The sequence below is a fragment of the Pelodiscus sinensis genome, chromosome 1 (genome assembly GCF_052426305.1).
Source record: "Pelodiscus sinensis isolate ZL-2025 chromosome 1, ASM5242630v1, whole genome shotgun sequence".
Taxonomy (NCBI): domain Eukaryota; kingdom Metazoa; phylum Chordata; order Testudines; family Trionychidae; genus Pelodiscus; species Pelodiscus sinensis.
Genome location: NC_143052.1, coordinates 87,374,700 through 87,396,159, shown reverse-complemented (window position 1 = coordinate 87,396,159; position 21,460 = coordinate 87,374,700). Strand labels below are relative to the sequence as shown.

The 21,460-nt window shown below is 47.1% G+C and overlaps 1 protein-coding gene across 1 annotated transcript; it reads left to right on the top strand.

Moving 5' to 3' along the window:
* Positions 1 to 2,411: 2,411 nt before the first annotated feature.
* LOC149525597 (sushi domain-containing protein 3-like) lies at positions 2,412 to 21,411 on the top strand. The gene is made up of 5 exons (XM_089780544.1): positions 2,412 to 2,627; positions 7,559 to 7,747; positions 9,848 to 10,001; positions 20,188 to 20,373; positions 21,107 to 21,411. Exons 1-5 carry the CDS (start codon positions 2,450 to 2,452, stop codon positions 21,360 to 21,362), a joined length of 963 nt encoding a protein of 320 aa, XP_089636670.1. The 5' UTR covers positions 2,412 to 2,449; the 3' UTR covers positions 21,363 to 21,411.
* The last annotated feature ends 49 nt before the right edge of the window (positions 21,412 to 21,460 follow it).

Genomic DNA, 21,460 nt, shown 5'->3' with positions numbered 1-21,460 from the left:
CCACCCATGTGCAGAATAAATGTATGTGCACCAAGGCATTTGTGGATGTGCACTACCAGTAGAAAGACATGCTACTCGCTGTAGGTGCTCTGCTAATCAGCTGGGAAGCTTCTGAATCTCTCCTGGACAGTTGCCCAAGAACATAGCTTACAGGGAACACTGATCCTATCTACTCCTTGCAGGGGAAGAAGTCCTGTCTTCTCCTGAGCCCAGCCCATCCAGGACTGGCAGCTGAGCCCAGCACAGTGTATGAGCCACATGCCGGAACCTTCCCATCCCCACTCATCTGTCTAACACATTGATTCACCTCTCCATTGGCTGCTCCCAGCGCACAAAACAATGCGCCTGCCTGCTGAGTAGGGGCACAGGACCGCCCTTGCAGCTTCCCTTTGCTTCCTCCTCAAATTCATTTTTCTGCAGGGAAGCAAAGAAACTTACAGGGAAAATGAATTCTGTACCCACACAATGGTGCAGAATTCCCCAGGAATAAATAAAAGGTGTTACTGTCTCTCTAATAACAATAAGTGGTCCTGTGGCACTTTAGAGACTAACCAAAATATGTAGTGTCATGAGAGTTCATGAGTAAAACCCACTTTATCAGATGATGAGCTGGAATGGAAATAACAGAACCAAGATATTTATAACAGGAGGGGGGGGAGTACTTATCAATTGTAGGACTGTTGCTAATGAGGTTAATTAAATGGGCTGGAAGTGCCCCATTTTTAGCTTTTGATGTAAAAAATGCAGTTGTTAGAGGCAGGGGAGACTGGCTTTATAATGTGACATCCAGTTAATGACTTTGTTCAAGCCCAGGGAAACAGTGTCAGTTTTGTAGATGAATACCAAATGTTCACTCTCGCTCTGTAACTGGCTGGTGAAATTCCTGTAGAAGAATGGCTACTTTAAAATCCATGATTGCGTGCCCAGGCATGTTAAAATATTTCCCTACAGGTTTATATGTGTTACCAATTCTGATGTCTGATTTGTGTCCATTTATCCTTTGTCATAGAGACAGTCTAGACTGGCTAATATACATGGCAGAGGAGCATTGCTGGCACATATCACATTAGAAGATGTGCAATTGTATGAGCCCCTGATGTTATGGCTTATGTTCTTAGGTTCTGTGATGGTGTTGCTTATATAGACATGTGGAGGGAGTTGGCAATGGGGTTTGTTGCAGGGATAGGTTCCTGGGTGAGTTTCTCTCTAATATTCACCGAAATCTTGATGATCTCCAATCTAGTCTATACTATTTATAAAGCATTCAACAGCTGCTAGACTGATTTATAAAAGATGGGGGATGGGAAGGGAGGGGAAGACCTGAGGAGAAAAAGGAAATACACTATGTGAGTCCCCTGTTGGTGATGTTAAATGAAGTATCATTATAAAAACCCCTTGTGATTCAGAGACAGTGCACCCAGCTTTACTGAATTTACAGACAATTAACCCCAAGCTTCAGTGGACAGGGAGGAAAGGGACTTAGGAAAGGAGTCACGGGGAGAAAGGACACCAGGGTACTCCATTCAGTGCACAGGATCAGAACAATTTGATGCAGATTTTTGGAGTGGTTTTTTTTTTCACTTCAGTTCACAGCAGGATGGAGAACCTAAGGCCTGGATGCGCCCCCAGCTTGCCTGGATCCATCCCCCAAGGTTCAGGGCTACCCCCCAGCATTGGGGGAACTCCAGCTTCCCTGCTGCCCCACCGCAGGGCTCTAGCACACACAATTTTCTAGGCTGAGCCCCTCAGGCTCTGGTGTGCAAGGGGAATGTGGGGAGTGTCTTTCTCCTCAGTTGGGGACCTGAGGGCCATGTCAGTGGGGGAGGGAGGTTGTTTTTGCTTCTTACTTGTATGCAGCCCCCAACTGATTTTTCTGTGGGTCAGTGGCCCCCGACCCAAAAAGGGCTCCTCACCCCTGGTTCATGGCCACTGATTTTGGCAGGCCATGGCACGGTGCTGCTAGAAGAGCCAGCAAGGTCACAAGGACTAAATGGGAAGAGCCAGTCATTACAAGAAAAGGCTGGAAATTACACTTCCAACCACTTCTTACTTTTCTCACTGTTCACACAGCTGCTGATTGGCCTGCAGTGGAGACACTGAAGTGGGAAGGGGGAGGCAAAAACCCTGGCTGTTTGGAAGTCTGGTGGAGCAAAGGGCTGCTGGGGAGGAAAGAAATGGACGCATAGCATGATGACTGTGCAGCATTCCCAGTTGTTAGCAAGGAGGGAAGAGGGGCTCAGCACAAGGCTGGTGGCAGAGTAAGTGAGGCAGAGACAATCCTCTGGAGAACAAGCCCCCGCTCGCTCCTGGAGGGAGGCTTAACAAAGTCTTAAGAACCCAGCTGATTCCTCATGAGCCTGCCCTGGAGCGAAGGAAAGACCAGACACAGGCAGTTGGGGTTCTGGGCCGTGTCCAGGATAGTGCCCAGGATGTTGTGTTTCCTGGCAGCATGAAGGGGGACAGGGCTGGGAAATGCCTAGCTCTGTGCATGCTGGCATGGAACTGCCTCCCCTTCGCCTGGAGCGATGCCGTTAATTCTGTGGCCGCCTTCGCTGGAGCTGCAAGCATGGGGAAGGGCTTCCAACGAGACTTTGCCAATAGGACCGACATCCATAGCAACCTGTCAGGTACGGTAGCAAGCCAGCGCCCTGCGGCAGGACAAATGTTGGCAACATGGTGAAGGGATGGTGGGTGAGGGTCTCCTATGCCCCATCGCTGGTTTGCACGAGGGGTTGGTAGGAAAGTGCAGAATATTAGCGCTGTCCTGCACAAGTGCTGGTAGACCTGGTATCGATAAGCGGAGAGTCACTCTGCTTGTACATGCATGTTTATTGCTTAGAGTCATAGCCGCCAACACCACAGCAACGGCCCCGCAGTGTGAGAGCTTTGTAACTGTACAGGTAAAATCTTCAAGGGAGGTGAAAGCTCTGAACCTTTTATTTATAGGGGAGATTCCCCTGTGCCGTCCTCACTTCCCCCTCCACCCTATGCAGACCATCTCCTTAGTCACAGAGGTCTGAATGGCGTATCCTGTAGGGTTTGTTAACTGGGCTACAAGCATCCAGTCACACATGAGCACCAGAAGGTGCTCTGAACTTGAAGGGGAGGTGCATGCTCTCTCCCCAGTGCTCCCAGCCTCTGTCACACTGATAGACTCATCTATTCTTGTCCTACACTTAACCTTTGTTATCAAGGGCTGAAGCTGGACAGTTTTCCCTGTAGGCTGTGTGTTTGGACACCCCCACAGGAGAGATTCACTTGCCTCCCAGTGGATTAGGAGAGCACCCGCAACTGGCAGCATGTGTTGCTGTTGATGCACATTCACACATGCTTTGGTGCACATAACAAAATTTATTCTGCACATGGATGAAAATAATTAGAAGGAACATTGACAGACGCTATGAAAATGAAGTCATGTGTAAAGGGGAACAAGTCAAAGACAATTAAGACTGAGCTGCAAAAAATGGAACACAGATTTTTCTTATCCTTCCCCCACTGCCATACCTTAAATGGGTCAATTTGTCCAGGTGCATTCTGATATGGACTTTAATTACATGACCATAAACTCTGCCCCCCTGCCGCATCCTAGATCCTGGTCTCACAAAGAGGCTGAACTCCGGATGCACAAGCATTCTGGGCAGGAATGTTCAGAGCCGCAGCCCGTAAGCTCCCAGAGGCCCTGGGCTCAGAAGGCTGGTACCTTTGAAGTATATCATCCATGGGAGGGGATGCAGACACTTTGCATGCCAGCAAAGGAATGCTGAGCCTCGGGAATAAAGTGTTCAATGCCAGCCCACGTGCAGGAGAATGTCTGCTGGTCTCAGACCCCTCCACCCCGGTGTTGTGCTCCTGCCTTACGCCTACCCTCTTTTTACTGCTCCCCATCCAGCTTCTGGAAACCCACCGCCCTGCCAGATCACCGCTATCTTCAGTGGCTCCTGCCCCTCCCCCTTGTTCCTGCTTTGTCTCCCCCTCCCTCACTCCTTGCTCCTGTATTCCAGTGTTTCTCAACCTTTTTTTTTATAAAGTACCCCTTTTTCAAAAAAAAATTATAAGTACCCCCAGTACCTATAGTTTTCAGACACACACACATTTTTTCTACCATTGCAACACGTTTGTGTAAATAACTTAATCGTAGCCGGGTAGGCGATTACATTTTTGGGTGTAAAAAGTACAAAAATAATAAAGTGCTCTAAAACCTTAAACACAAATTCAGTTTTTTCCAAATTTCAGTTGTGTTGCTGTACTCCCCAGACTTCTCTCAAGTACCCCTAAGGGTACTCGTACCACTGGTAGAGAAACATTGCTGTACAGTAATTCCTCATTTAACACTATAGATGCATTTCTGAAAATGTTCGTGCTAAGCGAAAACATGTTATGCGGGGTCAATTTTCCCATTAAAAATAATGGAAAAGGTGGGGGTTGTGTTTCAGGTGGTGGTGGCAAAATCAATTTTTTGTTGGTGCTGGGTCATCAACATCAACATTAGATATCTAGCAATGCAAGTCACTGCGGTTTGTCAAAATGCAAAGATAAACATGTGAGTGAGTGGAGAAGCGCTGTGACCACGTGTTTTCATCTACTCATGTGTATTACCACTGTTTTCACCAACTTATACTGCCGCATGAAGCAGTCTGCCTCTTGATTATTTTCATGTTATTTTGGGGACAGTTGTGTTATTCAAAAAACGTTCCCTAAAAAAAAATCGTGCTATTGCAAAAACATGTTAAGCGGGTATGTGTTAAACGAATAATTACTGTATTCCATTCAGGTTGCTTCCTTCTTTGCCTCCTTCATAATACCTGGTCACCAGCAGGGGAAGCACATCACAGTTCCCCCACCCCTGCACTCAGTCCCTGGGCCCAGGGCCACAGTCGCGTTGCCAGGTGTCCGGTTTTCTACCAGACAGTCCAGTTTTGGGCCCTCTGCCCGGTAAAAAAATCCAGAAAATACTGGACATGTGCAATGTCCAGTATTTCCTGGTTTTCCAGCTGGGCGCCGGACGGAAGCCTGGCGGGGGTGGGGGGAGTGACTGGGAGGCGGGGCGCAATTGGCACTGGGAACCCTGGTTGCGTGTGAGGAGGAGGAGGGGCAGCCCAGTCCATGCGTCTGCGCGCTGGTCAAGCGCATGGTGGAGCCACAGCCAGACCAACTCGCGTGGAACGGGAGCACCCTGAGATCTGCACAGCCCGGGTCAGTCCTGCTCCCTGCCGGCTGATTTGCTCCCCTGCCCCCTCCTAGCCATCCGGGTGGTTGATTCTCCCCAACTTCTCCTCCCGGTCTTCCCTGGCCAGTCCCTCCCTGCCGCCAGCTCTGCCTCCGGCTAGTTGGTTCCTGCTCCAGATGCTCCCCGGCTGGCTCCGCTGCACCCCCCTCCAGCCCTGCTTCTGGCAGCCAGTTCTCCCCTCCTCCTCCTCCTGAGCTCCCCCAGCCAGCTCCACCCCCACTGGCTGCTCCCCCCCAATATCCTGCAGCCAGCCCCATTCCGCCTGATCCCCCTCCACCAACCAGCCCTGCTTTCCGTTGCCTCCCCCACATCCCCCGGCCAGCCTCATTGCCCCCCCCCCCCCGTTAGCTCTGTTTCCTGCCCCCCTCCTGGCCAGCCCCGTTGCCCCCCCCTTCCTGGCCAGCACCGCTCCCCTCCTGGCCGGTCCCTCTCCCCCATCCCCCCATGAAGCGTGTCCGGTATTTTTTTTATGACTACCTGGTAACCCTACCCTGGTAAGCAGCCACCAGCAGCTTTTGCAATAAAACCCTGCTTGGCCAGCCCCTATGTCCCTGGGGTAAAGCATGCTCCTTGATCAGCGGACATGGTGTCTATGCAGTCCCAGCTGCACATGGCCGCTGCGAGGGGCTGGTGCATATCGACTGCATCTTCACAGAGATCACTTGTCACATTTTAAACAGACCTCTGCTGAGCATGGGCAGATTTTTCTTGGGTGGCTTATAAACATACATAGCCACATGGGTGACTCAGGGGGAGGGACACAAAGGGGGCATCAGCCCCACCTCCATTTGACTCCTCCCCACACCACCCTAAGCCCCGGACTCACACATTTTCCCCATCCCGTTCTATATTCCCAGGGGCAGGGGGGGTCCTGTCCTGCTGCACTGGACCAGGTGATATCTCCTGTCCCAGGCAGTGTTGCAGAGGCTGCCTGAGAGAGTGCAGCAGCCATGCAGCTTGGCTGGAAGAGCCCTTTGCCCCTGCCCCCACCACAGAATTGGGAGGGGGGGCATATGACCCTTCTTCCACCCTTGCCCCTCCCCATGCATTGCCCTGTTTAGCCAAATGTTCACAGGAACACCAAACGCTGTATTTGACAGCAGGCGGATCCCTGCCCAATGCCCTGTTCCAAACCTGGAGCATCTCAACTAAATGGTTTTAATATTTTTTTTAATAGGGGTAAAACAAATCTGATTTCAGGAAACAGCTGAAGTGATGTAGCTGAAACTTCCCCCTCCTTTGTCCCGCCAAAGCATCAGCCTCTTGCAGATACTTCAGGGGAGGAGGGGGAGAGGGAGTGGGAATTTCAGCCCAAACCATTTAGTTTTTCAAAAGCTTTTATGAACAGCTAAAAGTGTGGTGGTATAATGGAATGTGGGAGGCTACCTGAACTACGGGCAGCAGCAGTAATACGCAGGCAAACCCACACGCATGAAATTCAGATCTCCGTGACTTGGCCTTAAGTACTGTGGCCCTGATTCAAATATCAGGGAAGCCAATGCTTAGCTACTTTCCTCCATCAAGGGCACTATTGCTTCAGGCCAGCTGGTGAAACGACTTCACTGGAAGCAGCACATGGAGCAACTGAGTTGGGAAGAGACTCACTGAATCCATTTTATTGATTCTTTTAAACTCATGTGACTCCAGTGGCTAATTACCATATTGATGAAAGGGAGTTAAAGAGCCATCTCTTTCATTAAAGTTGGAGAGCTCATAATATACATTCCTGAAGCCCCCAATCAGGATCCTCCAGTGAAACACTAATTCTGTTGATTTCTAGGATAAAAACAGGAAAAAAAGGGGGGCGGCGTTTCAGGCCTTTTTAAAAAAATATATCAGAAATAAACTAAAACTTTTTAAAAAAAATGTTGGCAGGTCCCCTTTGACTGTTTCCCCTTCAGTCTAAATGCTTTATGTATTTTTCATGTAAAGCAAACTTCCTTCCTTGGCTCTCCTGCCACATTTTGCCCTCTAAGCATAATGAGAAGCCCTTTCTATTTGGAGTTCTGCTCAAAGTGGTCAGCCCTAAGTTCAGGGGGTGGGGCCAGCTAGAGGTTCAGTGATGACACACTAGTTTTCCCAGAGAAAGTCATTAAAACTGGCTGGCTTCCTTGAGACACTCATCAGAGGGGATAGCCAGAAGCTGGGAAAAGATTGATTAGGACCAACCCAGTTAGTCCAAGCCCAGGCATTTCTTGATTGATCTATGCCTCGTGTCAAGCAGCCTGCTGGAAACACATTGATGACAATTTTGACAGGCAGCTGCAGTTGGATGGGTGGAAACTGCTTGTGCACAATTATCAGCATCGATTTGCTTTTTCTCTCTCCAAGTTCAGTGCCTGACGCTCCTCCCTCCACCTTACGGTTCCTATTACATTGAGAAGGGCACCGGCATCTCTCTGGGCTCAGTCATTGTGTACTGGTGCAGAGAGGGGTATCAACTGGTGGGCAGCGGGAAGCTGGCCTGCCTCCTCCAAGACAGCATCTCCTACTGGAGTCACCCCGCACCTCACTGCGAAGGTAAGGCGAGGCCAGGTGAATCAGTGGCATTACTTCAGCTGGCACGGACTTAACAGCTTCATGGGGTAGCCGAGTTAGTCTGTACAGAAAAAACAACAAATGGTCGGGTAGCACTGAAGCAGTGGGCTGTGCCCAGAAAAGCTCATGATACCATCTACATGTTTCGTTAGTCAATAAAGTGCTACCAGACCATTTGTTGTTATTGACTTAACTGATTGTTAACACTATAACAACTCCTCAAGCCTTAGGCAATCTCAGTCCACTTCCCCATGGACAGGTCACTCCGGCCCTCAACTCACTAGTGGGAGGCTGTAATGCCTACTCCTTGGATAGGTTAGTAGGAATTTCAATAAAAAACAAGCCCAGGGAATTTGAACGGTCTCATCCCTCTCAGAGGTGGGCCCTCTGATATTGGGGAAAGACAAGGGGGGAATAGAGCAACACATGAAAATGACACCAGACTACCCCATCCCTGCCCGCCCCCCCCCGTCCCTCCCCACCTATGCCAGTTTGGTGGCGAGAGCAAGAGGACTTTACATTGCAAGACTAGCAATTGGCTCCACCCCCAAAGTGCTACATTTGTTGAAAGAAAAAAAATGGGGGGGGGGGGGAGAGAAGAGACTCTTAAACACTTCAGGCTCCAGGATACTCAGAACTAAGCACCAACAAGGCTGTGAAAATTATAGCCTTACTCGGTGATTAGGCGGACAAAGGCAACATGTCATGAATCCAACACTATTCCCTTTCTTCCACCAGAGCTGTGTCTACACTGCACCCCTTTTCTGGAAAAGGGATGCAGATTAGACACTTCGGAATTGCAAATCCGTGGGGGATTTAAATATCCCCCGTGGCATTTGCATTTACAGGGCTGCCGCTTTTTTCTGGCTCGGGGTTTTTGCCGGAGAAAAGCACCAGTGTAGACGCGATTTTCCGGAAAATAAGCCCTTTTCCGGAGGATCCCTTATTCCTACTTTCAAGTAGGAATAAGGGATCCTCCGGAAAAGGGCTTATTTTCCGGAAAATTGCATCTAGACCGGCGCTTTTCTCCGGCAAAAACCCCAAGCCGGAAAAAAGCGGCAGCCATGTAAATGCAAATGCCACGGGGGATATTTAAATCCCCCGCGGATTTGCAATTCCGAAGTGTCTAATCTGCATCCCTTTTCTGGAAAAGGGGTGCAGTGTAGACACAGCCCAGGAGTTTATCTTGTCTGTTGAGATGGTGAACTCTTTGGGGCCGGGCCTGTCTCTCTCACACTGTCCATCCAGGCCCCAATACACATGTGCTCCTGTAACTCAGATAAGAAATGGCAGCTAGCTGGAGGCACAAATGGCCAGATGTATGAACTGGTGGGGAGAAGTGCAGCTGCAGGACTGACTGGGTAGAAAGAGTCAATGTATTGCTAACAGGGTAGTTTCATCTCAGGAATGTAGAGCTGTGTCTGCTTCCAGGTGCTCATGTGGATGGGCCAGTGCGGAGGCGCAGCTGCTGGGGACTCAAGTCCCTGCCCCCCATTACAGCCACCATTCTTCCAAGTCTGACACTTTGGTGGAGTTGTTTGCCTGGACAGTAATCCCAGAGGAGGAAGGAAGTGATAGGAACGCAGATGCCAGTCAAACTCATTTCACAGAAGTGTGGCTCAGCCAAATCTCACAGAGGGCCCAGAAAAGCTGCAAGCTCTCACAGCAGGCAGAGAGCTGCAGCAGTAAAGAAGTGGTGTGATAAAGCAGCAGGCGGCTGGGGGAAGATTGCAATGGGGGAGGTTTGAAGAAACAGCCTTCCCTCTGGCTGGGATTGTGGTTCAGTGACCTCACTGGGTTGCCACAACTGGAAACCCAACCCATGGAAGGGTAGCAGGAGAGAAAGGGTTGCTACCCCACATGCTAGAGCCGGACGGCAGTGGTGTGAGGCCTTGGAGATCAGGCCCTGGAGAGAATGGATAGTTTCAGACCCTGGAATGAGAGCTAGTGCCAACCTGACAGCCACTCCCTACAAAGTGCTCTGAGCAGTGGGCTAATTCCCAGCAATTATCCTCAATCTGTCAGAACTAATGTGGCCAGCCCCGAACTCCTTACAGGCATGGTTCATGTTTCTCTCTCCAGCCATCCCAAAGCCTCTTGACCAAGGCTTCCGGGTAGCCGTCATAGCTTCGCTCATCAGCGGTGTGATCATTTTGAGCATGTCTATCTCCTTCGCTGCATGCTGCCTGCGTGACCGGCTGCTGAGAAACCGTGCACGGCTGGAGCGCAGGGAGGAGTAAGTACCTCTGGATTTCAGATAGGATCCCGTCACCTATCATCTTGCCACCATTGCTCATTCTTAATGCACAAAGGCTGATAAGGTGTGATTGGGAGCAGTGAGGCAGGTAGGTTTTTGAATGAAAAAAATGTAGGAGTCTTGGTGGATAGTAGACTGAACGTGAGCCCCTACTGTGATGCTGAGGCAAAAAGCGCTAATTGGATCCTGGGATGAATAAATAGGAGAATCCTGAGCAGGAATAAAGAGGCTATTTTGGCATGAGTACAACCCTGCTACAATAGCATGTCCAGTTTGGTGCCTATAATTCTAGAAGGATGTTGATACATTGGAGAGGGTACAGAGAAGAGCCACAATTATTAAAGGGTTAAAAACCATGCTTTATAGTCATTGAATTCCTTGAGTCTATTCAGCTTAACAAAGAGAGGGGTCGGGGTATTTTGATTAACAGTCTATAAATAGCCACATGGGGAATAAATATTTAATAATTGGATTTTCCATCTAGCAGAGGAAGCTACAACACCGTCCCTTAGCTGAAAGCTGAAAAAGAGATAAAATCAGTCTAAAAATAAGGTGTCAATGTTTAACAGACAATGTAACTCTGGGACAATTTACCGATAGCCCTGGGGATACAGAGGACTTCCAGGGGGCACATCATCTTATATACGTGTTTGTCTAGTTTTCCAACAGATTACATGAAAAGCTCTTGCAAAGTCAGTACAAACTAAAATTTCATACAGACGACTTGTTTGTACTAGGGATGTAAAATCCCATTTAAAATGTTAACCAGTTAAACTACATTTAACCAGGTAACTGGCCCATCGCGTCACACCACAGGCAGAGGGTCAGCCACTAATACTCACTGAAGTGGTGGGAAGCAGAGCTCCCCGGCCCCAATCGACAGCCTTCAGCCCTGAATCATTCAGGGGAGGGGAGCAGGTTGGGGCTGGAACATTCTGCTTCCCACTATCATGAAGCTGAGCAACCCAGCTGGGAGATGGTAGTGGAGCAAAGCAGGTTGCTGGGTTGCTCCATTGTCACTGTACTTCTGGCAGTTTCTGATGCTGCAGTCAGTGTAGGGAGTCCAAGCCCTGCTGCCACCCCATGCCAGGCCCTCAGGAGAGGGCGGTTGGGCACGAGATGAAAGGGAAGTGAGAAGGGGTGGATTACGAGCATGGTGGGGTTGGGATCTGGATGTTGCCCTGAATTCCATGCCTGGACATGGTTTAGTTCTAGTGGTGGGTGGTCTGGGGGTGGGGGTGAGCTTTAGATGCAGAAGCTGAAGTTCTGTAAGGTTCGGCGAGGGACGACTGGGGGTTCTGGATGTACCAGGTAAGGCTTGGCAGGAGTGTCTGGGTCTTGACAGTCCAGCTGCACAGAGAGGATGGGGAGAAGTTTTCCATACAATGACCTCTCCACCCAAAACTGAGGAGCAAATAGAGGAGGAAACAGGGGAGGATGCTGAACTTCACACAGCTGAGGGAGATTGCTGGGGCTGACAGCCTCAGCCACACATTGCAGGGGAAAAGGAAGTCCTGTCCCCTCCTCCCTACAATGCATAAGGGACGAGCAGCTGATTCTGACTCAGGGTAGGAGTCACGGTGATTCATCTCTGCCAGTTGCTCTGGGTGCTTTAAATAACGCGTCCACACTGTTGGGAAATGGTATATAAATGCTCTTGCAGCTCCCCTATCAGTCATTTTCCTGCAGGGAAGCAAAGAAACCTACATGGGACATGAATTCTGTACACATGCATTGACACAAAATTCCCTGAAGTATTTTCCATATTTGTGGAAGTCTCTACTAAATACTGGACTGCTTTGCTGCTTCCAAATGAGTAATCCAGTATTTCAAGCTCATGCACTTCTCTACAGCAGAGAAACATGCCCCAGGACCACTGGGCTCTAGGCAGCTAATCCAGTTGTGCCACTTGGTGAGAAAGCTGAACTGCTCTTAACTGAGGCAAGATGATTATAGGTTTGCAGGTTCCCTCCTGACACACTTCCGTCTGGTCTATATTGCAAAATTAGATCAACTTAGCAACTCCACTCAGATGTGAATACTTTAGCACTCAGAGCATCCAAGTTAGGGCCACCTAACGCCCAATTTAGATATGTCAGCAGCAAAATCCATCAACTGGTAGATTAGCTACATTGATAGAGAAGCCCCTTCCAATGAGATAGGAATACGCTCCACTGCACAGGAGTAGCTGAAGCTGTAATTTTGTAGCACTTGCCATGTAGATGTGGCCTCCAAAAGCTTTCCTTTAGATTGCCAGTTTTATTCTTAAATTTAAATCTCTCCAATAGCAGCAAATCTGAAGGTTCTCAAAAGAGAAGTGTTCATTAAATTGTGGTTTCATTGCTAGGAAACATCTTGGTAAGCATTAGCTCATCAGTGGTGGCTTGGATAATCCTTGGCCCCTCTTTGCTTTTTTCTTACAGCACAAACTCTGGTTTACTGTATGTGCTGCAGAAGTACTGGGTCAACTAGGTGGAAAACAACTCCACACCAAGCTTGTTCCTGAGCCAATTGAAAAGCTAGTAATGCCACCTGCTGGACAAAGAGCTCCACTACTTGGAAATTCACAGATGCTACAATAGTTCCATATGCTCCAGGGCCGCTTGTGCAGAGAGTTTGTGTTTTCCACTGAAACAGTGTGGGAGTTCTAGGTCTGTGTCATGCAGTTCTACCAAACGATTTGCAGGAACTGCTTTGGCTAAGCATGAAAAAAGGGCATTCAGTGTATTATAATAAAACTTAAACCCATTTTTCAAACAAGTCATGCTGGAGAAGTTCCTCTACAGCTGTATTGCTATTAAGAGTGCTAGAACTTTAACAAAGGACTCTTGCAAGCATATCAGTTTTAGCCCAAGCTAAAGCCAATGCCACAGATGTAGAGCTGCACAGGGAGGGGAGCTACGGTATTGAAGGAATCTATTTGTTGTGCTACTTAATGTTCTCTCATAACCAAGGAAGGAGGTAACAGCACAAGGATGCTGAACATACGGAATGCAATTGCTGGAAATGTTTAAATTTTCTGTGTGTTAGACTGAGTTCAGGGAACAGAGCACACTGCTCAACTTCTACAGGCACACGCGACGTTCGGGGTGAAGGGAAGCAAAATATCCTTCTCCAGATTACTGTAATGCGATGTACTGTATTCCAAACAGTTGCTCTTCCAAAATGGTTATGAACTCCAGCAATCAGTCACTCCTGGGAAAGCCAGGAAAAGGGTGATGCAAAAACAGGGAAGTCACTACATGCTCCATTACAGCATGATGGCTGGATTTTAACAAGAGACTTCCCCGAACTCACCTGGCAGACCTCAAAAGCTAAACAGAATTAGAATAAGATGATGGCGTGGGCTAGGATGGGTGTTGGTGATTCAGCAGATGACACTCTTCTCAGGCTGTAAGTCAGGACTGCACTAGTGCCCTCTACAGGGGGCTGGCCATGTTGTGCACATGTCCGATGATCGATTGCCCAAGAAGATGCTCTATGGTGAATTACAACACGGCAAGCGATATCTTGGAGGTCAAAAGAAGAGATTCAAAGACACTCTTAAAGCCTCCCTTAAGAACTGTAACATAGATCTCGGAAATTGGGAGAGTATTGCTGATGATCGTTCCGCCTGGTGCAGATGAATACATGATGGTGCAATAGCCCACGAACAAAAGAGACTGCGTTATGCTGCAGAGAAACGTCTTCTTCGCAAGTCCAGGGCTGGTATCTTCTCTTCCTCCGGTCGGCAGTCCGATCTTTCATGTCCCCACTGTAACCGTCAATTTCGGGCTCGGATTGGACTAATCAGCCATCTCCAAACCCACCCCCAACTAAACTGATGACACTAGGTGGTCCTCATTGACCTTGATGGATGAACAGCAGTGCCCTCTACAAGGTCATGGACACCATGCTCCTGGAAGTGCTCTTCCAAGGGGGATGCAACACTGAGTTCTTGAGCGCTTGTCGTCATTAATCATGTGGCAAAGCAGGTGATTAGATATATTCATTGGTCCTCAAATTCCAGGCTGTGTAATCACATTTTTCTGACATACGTTCCCATTGCAGTTTGTTAGATACCATATTTAACTCTTCTCTCTTTAAAATTGGGATGTGACTGTTTCTAGAGCGCAACAGCTGTTTAACAGCAAAGTGGAAGGCGTGTAGAGAGTCTAAAATTCCTTTCAGGAAGGCAGGGAAAGCCAGAGGTTCGCTACATGATTTGCCTCAGATTGAGAAAGAAAAAGTGAAGCAGCGATGTCTGAAAAATAGTCCAAAGCAGGTGAAAGCACAAACTTAGTCCACCTATGCAAAGGGCTAATTACAAGATTGGGGGTGAGGGCCAATGAGTGTTGAGACTGAGGGTGAAGGTAGGCTGTATGCCACTAGAGTAAAAACTGAAAAAATGTTTCATGGCCTTTACATTTAACTTGTGTTTTAAAATCACAAATTACAGTTAGCTACTCAAACTATGAAGCACAACATCTACATTCTTCTTGGTTTCTTGTCATTTTGCACTACTCTTTGGTGTCTTCTTGGAGTTTCATTATTTCCAGTCCTTCATGATATGCTCATGATTAGGTAGAAGGTGACTTCAGAACACAGATCTCTATTCAATGAGGAAAAAGAATGTTCTACTGTAGCTGTTGTGACTTTCATCACAAGGAAACATAGCACAAAGATTGGGTCGAATCTCTAGGGATTAAAAAGTTGAAGTAAAATCTTCATTTGTTCATCACATGACATTCCAAGTTCTGTTCAAAATTCGCTATTCTGTCCTGATCACATAGCAGCCCCTTTGCTGGTAACGTCTTTGCTTCTTCGAGTACGCTTTCAATGGATCGCTCTGATCGATCCAAGTATAGCTTCTACTGCTGGACACAGATCTCCTAGTGTTGTAGCAGAAGCCTGGGTAACATTGTTTAATGAGCCAGGTGGTTTCAACAGTAGCTCCACAAGAGAGAATGGCAATAGTCCTCTCTGATCTTAGTGACAAAAAATAGTCCACCAGTCTCCCTACTTAGATACTTTCCAAAGCCAGTAATTACAACCAAGAATTGCTCATGAGAAAGCCAGCAGGTTTTCCCATGTTGAACTAATTTGAACTTCAGTCCCAATGTACCTTCTATTTATTTCCAAGATGTTCAGTTCTTTTGGATTCTTGCTGGAATACAAGGCTCTCTCTACACTGGTGGCTTCTTACGCAAGAACATCTTGCAAGGGTTCTTGTGCAAGAAGTCTTGCGTGAGAAAACATCCACACTGCCATGTGTCAGCTGTGCTTTTGTGCAAGAGCACCCATGGCAGTGTGGACGCTCTCTTGCACAAGAAAGCTCTGACGGCCATTTTAGCCATAGGGCTTTCTTGCGCAAAAAATCCCTGCCGAGCATCCACAGTGCCTTCTTGCGCAAGAGCTCCTGCGCAAGGCTTACACCTGATTAAAAAAAGAGCGTAGCGCTTGTGCTAGAAGCCATGTCTTACCATGCTGTACTGTAAATTTCCTTGCGCAAGAGCGGGAGGGCTGTGAAGGCTCTGCAGATTCTTGTGCAAGAGTGGCTGTACTTGTGCAAGAAGCTGAGAGTGTAGACATAGCCCATGAGTATAACAAAACCATTACCTTTATGACTTTTGGTTGTCTTGTGAAGATGCTGCAGCCCATACTAGCTAGCACTAGCTGAAGTAGATGGCCTCTGCAGAGATTAGGGTTACGCTTTTCATTGAGCAAAGCTTGTTCTCCACTATGTCATCCCGAGAAGTTTGTGACTATCAAATGCATCTTCTATAACCTGAACAACTAGAATGCATCTACTGGCTTGCCACACACATCAAGATAATCTACACCATGACTTAATACTTGATGTCTATTTGCATTGGCATATTCATCAGCTATGTATGCACCTTTTTTGAATATGGTGAGAGAGTTCTTCACTTTTTCAACTGCTTAGTCTTCCACTGTTGTCTTGCATGCTTCTAGAGAGAATCAGCTGAGTTTTTAGAAAAACAGCAGGCATTTGCCAGACTTGTTCAGAACCAGTGTTCAGTTTCAGGATTAACAGTCACAATGCATTTAACATTAGCCTCCAGTTTGTAGTGTGTGGTCTCCCCTGCTTAAATAGAAAGTATGATGTAACAGCTACATTGCTTCACAAACTGAATTGTGTCTCCAGCATTCTTAAAAGCCTCATTGAGTTGTTCTAAATTCAGCTTTGACAATGACTGGCTTATAAAGCTTTCCGCTTGTTGATGCAGTCCAGAGGCATGGTGTTTTGCAGCCTTTTCAGATAGGCTGTCAGTACTGGCTTGAATGATGAGCCTGGCAAATCAAGCGCCTCCACTTTTTCTATATAAATCCATGATATGCCCACATCTTGCACCCCATCTCAAAAAAAAATACATTGAAGTTGGAAAAGGTACAGCAAAGGGCAACAAAAATGATTAGGGGTATGGAACAGATTTCATATGAGGCAGGATTAAAAAGAATTGGGCTTTTCAGCTCAGGAAAGAGAGGACTAAGAGGGGCTACGACAAAATCTTGACTGTTGTGGAGGAAATAAATAGGGAAGTGTTATTTACTCTTCACTTAACACAAAAACTAAGCATCACCCAATGAAATTCAGAGGCATTAAGTTTAATACAAAAGGAAGTACTTGTTCACACAATGCACAGTCACTTGTGGAACTTTTTGCCAGGGGTGTTGTTTAGGTCAAAATTAGAACAGAGCAATATTCCCTATAAGCTGTGCACTTGTGCAGTTACTGAGGAAAGATTCGGATGCCACCCATCCAATTAGAAGAGCTCCCACAGCGCTCTGCTGGTGCATATTCATACATGCCTCTGCACAAAATTTTATTGCACAAATAGATGAAAAAAGGTTGCACACGGATAGAAAAGATTAGAGCAGTGTTTCTTAAACTTTAAGACCGAGGAACACCAAATAATTATATATTTAATGGGGAACACCGAAGACTTTTTTGTTGAGCAAAAAAAGGGGGGGAGGCCGGGTAAAAGGTCACCTCCCCCTTTAAGCGTGGCCATTTTTAACTCTGTTCTCCCAGCACACCTCCAACTGCCTCGTGGCACACCGGTGTGCCACAGAACACAGTTTAAGAAACACTGGATTAGAGGGAACATTGGAACTCAAAAAAGGGCTCAAAAAAGAACTAGATATGTTCTTGGAGTTTATGTTCATCAATGGCTATTAGCCAGGATAGTTAGGTCTGGGAGTCCCTAGCCTCCAATCTCCAGAAGATGGGAATAGACAACAGGGGATGGATCACTAAATGATTCCTTGTTTATTCTTTCTGAAGCACCTGGAATAGCCACTGTTGGAAGACCAGATACTGGGGTAGATGGATCATTGGCCTGACCCAGTATGACCATTCTTACATTAAAAATTATAACAAACACTTAGTAGAAAAATTCCCCAAGATAATGACTTCTCAAGATAGCAATGAGGTGAGAACGAACGTTCTTGTTAAATAGTGCATTTTAAAAATCTTGGCCTCCTAGGAAACATTATATACATTTCCCACTCACAATCTAGCACTCCGGAGCAAAGTCAGTAAAACATGGTCCAAGAAACAAATGCTCTGGCGCTGTTGTTTGTCATGCCACCATTCACTCCACTGCTCCATCCCTAATGGCTCTGCGCCATCGCCTTCTGCTACACCCTGCCACTGTGAGCTCTGAGTTAGTCTCTGAAGGTTCCATCCTGCTCTCAGTGATTTCAGGCTGGGGTGTGGCTTACACAGGTGCACTCTCTCATAGCAGATCTAAGCACGTGGACCCAATTATCAGCAATTTGTAAGTCAATCCCAGCCAAAACTGATCATTTGGGCAGCACAACTTTGTCTGCTGCAGGGCCATTCCTAGAAGGGCACAGGGCCTAAGGCAAATCCCCCTGCCCCTGCACTGCCCCCTTATCCCATCCCCCCAGCAATGTGAGCCAGGGATTACTAGGGCGGCCTGGCACGGGGCAGCAGCAAGTCACCTCCCACCCTTGCACTCTTCATGATGGCAGGAAGCAAAGCACCTGCCAAGTTGCTCCAGTTCCCATCACCGTGGGACATATGGCTCTGGTCTGCTGGATACCTAAGCAGAGTAGATGTGCTCCTGTTAATACACTTTGGTCCTGAAGCATTTCCACCCACCACCTGCTCATCACTAGCTGTCGGGGGGGAGGGAGAGGAGGAGAGGGGAAACTCATTCAGACCCTGCTTACAAATCATTTGAAATTATTAGGTTGGCCAAGATAGCTGAAAAGGGCACCAACATTGTCATAAATAACAGCTGTATGAGGAAGCAAGTCTTTGTTTATACTTCTTAAACCCATTATGCTCTCTCGGGTACCAAGTATTTTCTCATATACTGCATATGCTTTTAGAGTATTAATGTTTCAATTTCAACTCCATTTTCCAACCAATGACTAAACTGGCAGCACTGCATGTAACTGGGGTTAGAAGGTTGTGTGGGAAATTCAGGAGGAGGGAGGGTGTAGGGAATTCCCTACTTCATCAAGCCAAAGCGACCAGTCCACACAGAGGGCACTGCTGCTCATAGCAAGGAGTTTTCATTCTATACAGCTGAGAATGTCACATGTATCCAGCAGGCCTCCTAGGTCGTCTGGGACCAGACACCATATGTATACCCAATATCTGGCAGATTCTCTTTGATCAACTTTGTTCCATTCACACAACAGAAAACTCTAGGTGTCCTGGAAGAGCTGGAGTCTTCCCCTTTGTGTCTCAAATCCTTGCACTTATTGACTAGTGAAGAACAGCCAGAAGTAACTAGAACCCTTTTGAATAGGTCAGCTCCTTGTTCTAAGAAACACTGAACAAGGATAAACTGAACTGGCAACAGGAAATACATATTTACATCATGCTTAGTTAAACTTGCGGAACTCACTGCTACAAGAAAGCATTATGGACAAGTGCTTCGTACGATAGAGCAATAGACATAAATGTGCACTATGGGAACATCTACCGTTACATTAGAGAGGATATTTTTAAAGAGCTCTAAAGATCTCATGTTCAAGCTTCAAGCCACCCACTGAGTGATGGGGGTTAGGACACTTTTCCTTGGAGGCAGCTTATTCCATAATTGTGAATGGGATTATTTTTAACCCTCCTTTGAAGCATCTGTTACTGGTCACTATCGGAGATGGGACATTGCACTAAGTAGCACAGTCTAATGTAGTTTAAGAGTTAAACAGAATAAATTTGAGTTGAAATATCTAGTTAATGACCTGTATATAAATATAAAGCCTTGGGAAACAACAGGGGGGAGCACAGCAAGAGTTAACCCATTCACATCTTGCTCTCTCTCACGTTGCAGTGAAAGTCTGAGTAAGTAGGGCTCGATGCCACACACAGACTCCTGCATGTGCAGACTGCCTGGACGAAGGGAGAGTAACTGAAGTCAGCCCCCTTCCCCAGTCACCTTATGCACTGTCTATGCAGCATTTGTATCTCAGGCCATTGCTCCCTGGCATGGTAAAAGGTAGACCTGGTTAATAGTTTTCAAATGAAATTGGGAATTTTTGTTGAGAAATGTTCTATCAAAACCACCATCATTCTCCGTAAATAATCAACTTTGCCAATGTGTTAGTCTGCAAAATGTCTCAGGTGTAGCAAAGAACATAAGAATGGCCATACTGAGTCAGACAAATGGTCCATCTAGCCCAGTATCCTGTCTGCTGATAGTGGCCAATACCAGATGTCCTAGAGAGAGGGAACACAACAGGTAATTCTCATGTGATCCCTCCCGTCACTCATTTCCAGACAAACAGTGGCTAGGGACACCATTCCTACCCATCCTGGCTAATAGCCATTGATGGACCTAACCTCCAATTTATCTAGCTCTTTTTTGAACCCTTTTCAAGTCCTAGCCTTTACCACATCCTCTGGTAAGGAGTTCCAGAGGTTGACTGTGCGCTGAGTGAAGAAAAACTTCCTTTTATTTGTTTTAAACCTACTGCCTATTAAGTCAGCCTGTCTTCTCTTTGAGACACATTTTTCTGCATTCTGATGAAGTGGCTCTGAAAAATACAACTAACTGAGACTGCAACTTATTCTTCAAACCAGCACCCCGGAAAAATCTTTATGCCTTTGATTCTCACCAAAACGTGAGCCCAATGCAACTTTTCTGCTGCACATCTAATTGTTTCTCACTTCACTTTCCAGGCAACAGCTCAGCAGGACGGGCTGGGGGGGAAGGCAAGCCGATACCCCAAACAAGGAAATGGAGAAGCAACAAGGAGCTTTGGGGAAACTGAAGCACCACTGCAGGCTTGATTACCGCATCTCCACCCTCCGTAGTTCTGTGTACCCTGGGGCACTGGCAGGGTGCAGTAACCAGGGATTCCAAAGGTACTGCTGTTGCCATTACAATAGAGACTGCTCACCCACAGAGGTTACATCCAACAATGTTCGTAGGAAGAGCCCCCAAGTCACAGACTGGCTTCTTCACTGGGGGAAGTATTAATTGCAGATCCCTTCCCCTTCTTTGTACATAAGGCATCGAAGGCTTTTATTCCACATCATGGACAGAACATAATATTGAGCTCTCTCCCTCCCCACCCCTGCACAAACACTGCCCTGTCAGAGCAGATTGGGGGATGAGAATTGCTATGATGTTGTAATGCTAAACTGCAGCTGTCCCAGTGCTGGGTTCTGCTAAAGCATCACAATTCTGATTTGTAGCAACCCTTCCTGCAAGACTGGGTCTCTCCCATTTAGGAATTTACTCATTTGTCCTGATTTATCAGCTGCAATTGGTTTGCAAAATAACTAGAACCCTACTAAGGATTAATTCAGAACTCCATTTTCCTTTTGTCCTCCCTGAGCATTGGAAGGCAGATTTGCAGTAGGGAAGAGTTTACCAACTTCCTTATTTCATGCCTGGTCAGCAATGCAGCACATTAAATACAGTATTGCCTGCTGCCTTTTGGAAGGTTGCACCACGCTGCCATAAGCATAGAAATGCTAGCTGCCTACTGTCCTGGTGTATTTCTAATAGAATGGAGCCCAATGGGTTGGGTTGAAACAAAGGGAGACGTGTCCTATTACGAGACTGATTTGTTCTCACTTTTGCCTTTAACAGGAGTCTGGAGAATTCACACCAGCCAACCATGCCAAATTTGTGCTCTGAAATCCATGTCTTCCCAAAAGTGGTTCTGCGACCAGGTATAACATCATCTGCCTCTTCCATGTACATTCATTTGCCCCAGAAGCCAAGCGATATCTCCCTGGCTATCACGCCTTGTCGTGCCAGCTCCCCCAGAGACATACCCACAGCCTACTATAGACGATATGAAGACCATAAGCCAGTATTGATAGAGACCAGCTTGCAGTTTTAAGCCATTACCCAATTCCTTGGAAGTTTGCCGAGCTCAGCCAGGAAAGTCATACGAGCGAATCCCTAGGACTGGATTTTCAAGTGGTCTATTGCAAGCAG